Source organism: Staurois parvus, unplaced genomic scaffold (assembly GCF_062004578.1).
Source record: "Staurois parvus isolate SC_StPar_1 unplaced genomic scaffold, SC_StPar_1.0 ptg001432l, whole genome shotgun sequence".
Taxonomy (NCBI): domain Eukaryota; kingdom Metazoa; phylum Chordata; class Amphibia; order Anura; family Ranidae; genus Staurois; species Staurois parvus.
This window is the reverse complement of record NW_028319228.1, coordinates 11766501-11772500: the sequence shown is the minus strand read 5'-3', so window position 1 is coordinate 11772500 and position 6000 is coordinate 11766501. Positions and strand designations below refer to the sequence as shown.

The following is a 6000-nucleotide window of genomic DNA, read 5'->3' as shown; positions in this document are numbered from 1 at the left end:
GAAATTTATGTCCTTTTTTTCCCCACAAATAGAGTATTATTTATGTTAGTAAATTAACCTTATATACAACCACACACACAGTTCCATTGAAGTTGTTTGAAGTGGTTTTTAGCAATGTATATGCTTGTGAGACTGTAAGCACAACTAAGGAAGGGGGCTGAGCTGACTGCCCAATGAACTCTCTCAGTAACGTGCAGTACTACCCTGCCAAGTTTTATTTCACTTTATGGTTCATTTTCACGATCAGAGGTTTTGCGAACTCTGTTTATTATTTTGTTTTTCCTGTATCCGGAACATATTGTGCACCATTACCCTCTAGCACCGAGTGCAAACTATTTGTTGGTTCAAATTTATTTCAGTTATGTTACAGATTCAGAACAATAACTTATAGTGATTGTTATACCAAAATTATTTTTACCGTCTGCTTACTTTTCTAATAACCAACAAACTAATTTTTCTCCCATATGCATTAAAAGCAATGTGCACGCATGTATAATATGCCTTTTACAACACCAGTGCCTATTGTGGTCATGTTATTTGGGCCTTTTTATTATAGTTCCTTAAACTTACCAAACCAGAGGCCCCTTTACTACTGTCACTCAGTGAACAACCAAAACAAAAAGGAAAAAAAAAAAAAGTCTTTGTTCACTTGTACAGTGGATGAGGGTGAAGAGAGTTACTAGCATAACCATGAGCTTTGACATGTATATAAATGATCTTTACTTACCGGTCTTACAAAATATTATTTTCACATGTAATAGAATCCGAGGAAGCGGCACAGATTATATGTTTGTATAAAGCACATGTATTAATTTTTTGTGGGTGCCTTTATGCAAACATGTTGCATAATCAGTTCCTTTGCTGTATAATAGTTTGTCCACAATGGTACAAGAAAATGCTCCCTTCAATGGCTACTATTACTCTAACAGACAAAAGGTTAGACATGCCTCACCTGGGCTCCATCATAGCTGAATATCCCGACCACACTAACAGGGACAGCTTTGTTCACACAACGGCCCAGAGCTTTGCGATTGAGTGCAAACACAAAAGGGATATTCTGTTCGCAGGCACAGCTAATAATTGTCTGAAGGGTGTCATCCAACCCACCTGCACAAACAACATACATACAGACACAATCAGCACTTTATAATGGCAACATTTCTAGACAGATGCTCTTTTTACAGAGATCCCCAAAAATGGGTTTTACTCTCATAAACTTCTTCTCAGTATGATTACACTAACAATGAACATTTCAGCTTGCGAAGTATATTTGTGTGCTCAGTGAAACAATGCTGTAGTTTCACTGTGTCACAATTTGAAGGTCAAACCCACCAAAAAGTAAACAGTGTTGGGTGGATTTAATCAGATTTAAAATGGAACTTTTTTTTCGGGGGGGGGGGGGGGGGGTTAATATTTTTTGTCAGGAGAGAAAATCTAGAATTACTAGAACAGGATACAAAAAAAAAAAAAAAAGAAAAAAAAAAAAGAGTTGAAATTACTCGTAAATGTTCTCATCAATCCCAATTGGGGATCTAAAATCTTACCCAAGTTATCCAAAAGTAGAACAAAAATGAACCTTTGCTTTACTTATGCCTGTCAGAGAATCACAAGTTTGAGTTTTCACAGGGCTTCCTTTCTTCATGTCTACTTACCCCAAGTGACAGGTTTGTGTCTCTGAACAGCCAATCAACAGCACAATCATAGAAAAGGAAGTGGGAGGGAGTCACATGCTATACCTCCCCAGGTAACTAGTTTGTTTGTTTTTGTGTTGGCAAACAGAATAGTGAGGGAGCATAGGGGAAATTGAGTATGCCCTGCTGGGGCATCCACCATTAAACATGAACCGGTTGTTTGTCTTTCATGTAAAAAGCACAGGTTCCTGTGAATATGCAGGACAATTTGGCATCCCCACTAAATGGAAACAGAGGGCCTGAGTAACCCACTTGCTAAATACATGACAACACTATACAATAATGACAATGGTTTACAGCAGTGCTGCACATGCTCTTTAAAACAATAACCAGGTGTAAATGGGACATTTTTCAAAAGGCTCACAATTTAGGTTTCTTGTTCAGAACCAAAGTACACAGGATCACTGGGAAAATGAAACAGAACAAATTAACCTAACTCCAGAAGAATTGATAGTATATCTGACAACCGAAAAATTCTGTTGTTTCGGTTATGCCACCCCTGGAAAAAGGAGTATGGAATCACCACTCTTGGAAAATGTTCATTCAATTGTTTAACTGTGTAGAAAAAAAAAACAATCACAGACATGCCTCAGAACTATTTTCATTTAACATTCCAACCTTCTGGCTTTAAGAAACACTTAAAAAATTTAAAAAGAAAGAAAACTAGTCAGTTGCAACTGTTTTTGCAGATCAAGCTGAGGAAAAAAAAATATGGAATCACTGAATTCTGAGGAAAATATTATAAAATCCTGAAAAAAAAAAAAACAAGAACAGAAAAAAAAACAAAAAAAACAAAAAAAAAAAAAAACTACAGTACAGCACTAGCACTTTGTTGCACCACCTCTGGCTTTTGTAACAGCTTGAATTCTGAGGCAGGGATTTAACTATCGATAAACAGTATTCTTCATCAATCCGGCTCCAACTTTCTCTTATTGCAGTTGTCAGATCAGCTTCGCAGGTTGGAGCCTTGTCAAGGACCATATTCTTTCATTTCCACCATAGGTTTTCAATTGCATTGAGGTCCAGACTATTTGCAGGCCATACCATTGACATTTTGGGGTTTATTTACTAAAGCTGGAGAGTCCAAAATCAGACTCCCTTCTGCATAGAAACCAATCAGCTTCCAGGTTTCATTGCCAAAGCTTCATTGAACAAGCTGAGGTTAGAAGCCGATTGGTTTCTATGCAGAAGGGAGTCTGATTTTGGACTCTCCAGCTTTAGTAAATAAACCCCTTTATGTCTTTCTTGGAGGAAAGTTTTCACGGCTTTTGCCCTATGACAAGATGCATTATCATCCTGAAAAATTATGTCATCATCAAACATCCTTTCAATTGATGGAATAAGAAAAGTGTCCAAAATCTCAACAAACTTGTACATTTATTAACGATTTAATGACGGTCATCTCCCCCGTACCTTTACCTGACATGCAACCCCATATCATCAATGATAGTGGAAATGTGCGTTTTCTTCAGGCAGGCAGTCGTCTTTATACATTTCACTGGAACGGCACCAAATAAAAGTTCCAGCATCATCACCCTGCCCAATGCACATTCCTGATTCATCACTGAATATCACTTTCATCCAGTCATCCACAGTCCATGATTGCTTTTCTTTAGCCCACTGTAACCTTGTTTTTTTCTGTTTAGGTGTTAATGATGGTTTTCGTTTGGCTTTTCTGTATGTAAATCCCATTTCCTTTAAGCAATGTCTTACAGTTCGGTCACAGACATTTTCTGTTTTCAAGGCATTTTCTATCTTGATGCTTTGATGTCTTCCTTGGTCTGAGTATGCTTCCTTTTTACAACTTGTGCATTTGATTTGTACTTGGTCCAGATTTTAGACACAGCTGACTGGGAACAACCAACATCTTTTGCAACATTCTGTGATGATTTACTTTCTTGAAGAAGTTTTATAATCCTTTCCTTTGTTTCAACGGTTATCTCTCGTGTTGGAGCCATGATCCATGTCAATCAGCTTGGTGCAACAGCTCACCAATGAGTGCAAGTACTCTTTTTTTTTACTGTAATTAGCAGATGGCATCTGATGCAGAGGTTTGTTTTAGAACTGCAAAGTACATGGTGGTTCCATAATATTTTCCTCAGAATTAAGTGATTCCATATTTTTTCCTCTGCTTGATCTGCAAAAACTGTTGCAACTGACTTTAGATTTCTTTTTAAGTCTCTTAAAGCTAGAAGGTTGGAATGTTAAATGAATATAGTTTTGGAGGCATGTCTGGGAATAGTTTTTTTTCTACACAATTAAACAATTGAATGAACATTTTCCAAGAGTGGCGATTCCATACTTTTTGCCAGGGGTTGTACAACCTTTATCTAGCAAGGTCCCTGCAGTACTGAGCTTGCAACATGAAATGGTCGGTCACTATCCCTGTCCATCTCCGAAGTTTAGTCTTGGCAATTTTTGCCAAACTTTGACAATAAAACCTGGAAGCAGATTGGTTTCTGTGCAGAGCTGCACCAGATTCTGCTCTCTCCAGTTTTAGAAAATCAACCCCAAAGGCTCTTGTAAAGCATGATCACTGTGCATCATTTCTTAGCAGGAACCACAGCCTGTAATGTGCAAGTATATATGCTCCTATGAACCTCTACATTACAAATCATATAGAGACAAGGATCCCCATATACATACACAGTATACGTCTTTAAAAAGAGTAATATTTAAAATTTCTGACTTTTCACTAGTACCTTTAGACTGGATCTTTTCACAATTGGGAGAAATAATTATGCATTTTAATTTCTTCAGTTTCAAATGCTTCAACACCTCACGTAATCCCATCACAAGACGCCTTTTTGTCTTTGCTTTGGTTGGATCTTTAAGGTACAAGCGATCCTGAAAACGAACCAGTTCCTTAAGGAGATCTGTCACACAACTGTCCACTTCTTTATTGAGAACCTGGCTACAATACCTGAGAAACAAAAATTACCATTTAATTCACTGTAAAATGTATTTTCATTATTATTATGATACAGGATTTATATAGCCCCAACACTTTGCGCAGCGCTCTACAACATAAGGGCATACAGTACAATTGCATTACAATTCAATACAGGAGAAATCAGAGGGACCTGCTCGTTAGAGCTTACAATCTAAAGGGAGGGTCAAGTGATACAAAAAGGTATCAACTGTGGGGGATGAGCTGAAGGAAAAAGTGGAGATACAGTTGCTAGGTGGTGGTGGGATAGGCTTCTCTAAAGAGAAGGGTTTTCAGGGATTGTCTAAAAGTGGACAGAGTAGGAGAGACAGTCAGTCAGATTGGGGTAGGAATTTCCATAGGATGGGAGAGGTTTGGGAGAGGTCCTGAAGGCGAGCATGAGAGAAGGTGACAAGGGAGCTACAGAGCAGGAGGTCTTCGGAGGAATGAAGAGAATGATTAGGTTGGTATTTTGAGACTAGGTTAGTGATTTAACTGGTGGCCGAGTTGTGGATGGCCTTGTAAATTGTTAGTACTTTGAATTTAAATTATTGGGTGAGTGGCAGCTATTAAAAGGGATTGGCAGAGAGGGGTAAGCAGACACTGAACACTTGGTAAGGTGGATGAGTCTGGCAGTAGCATTCATGATGGACTGGAGGAGGGATAGCCTATGTAAAGGTATTCCAATGAGGAGGGAGTTGCAGTAGTCACGATGAGAGATAACCAGGAAGTGACTTAGGAGCTTTGCGGCGTCATTGGTTAGGAAGGGGTGTATTTCTGAGATGTTGTGGAAGTTGAGGCGGCACATTTTGGACAGTGAACTCTCTTTTCGGTACCACATCCAATCAGATCCAGGATTACACCTAGCACCCTGGCATGCAGGGATGGGTTCATGGCTGTGCCATTGATCTTGACAGAGAAGTCAGGGGAAGGGGCACATGGAGGGAGGAAATAATATGAGCTCAGTTTTGGATAGATTGAGTTTGAGGAAGTGGTGTGACATCCAGACTGATACGTTGGTCAGTAAGTTAGTGATCAGTGAGGAGGGATAGAGAGATGTATTTGGGTGTCATCCGTGTAGAAATTACATATAAAGCCATGGGCGGCTTACCAGGGAGGAAGTGTAGATTGAGAATAGGAGAGGTCCAAGGACAGGACCTTTGGGGACCCCAACAGAGAAAGGGGGAGGTGGGGAGGAAGTAGAATTGTAAGCGACACTGTAGGTGTGGTGGGATAGGTAAGATGAGAACAAAGATTACAGTCATGGAGACCAAAAGAGTGGAATTTGAGGAGGTGTATCAAAGCCGAAAGAAGTAGTACAGAATATTTTCCATTGGTTTTATACATTAGTAAATCATTTTTGAGTCATAGGAAAGGCGT

At 39.1% G+C, this 6000-nt stretch overlaps 1 protein-coding gene across 1 annotated transcript in view; it reads right to left on the bottom strand.

Moving 5' to 3' along the window:
* LOC149436060 (selenocysteine insertion sequence-binding protein 2-like) overlaps positions 1–6000 on the bottom strand; it is a 38229-nt gene that overhangs the window by 9934 nt on the left and 22295 nt on the right. The window contains exons 9-10 of the mRNA XM_089662169.1: positions 4394–4614; positions 953–1107 (exon numbers count right to left, since the gene is read on the bottom strand). Of these exons, the coding sequence (XP_089518295.1) occupies positions 953–1107; positions 4394–4614 (376 nt within the window). The remainder of the gene's footprint in view (positions 1–952; positions 1108–4393; positions 4615–6000) is intronic.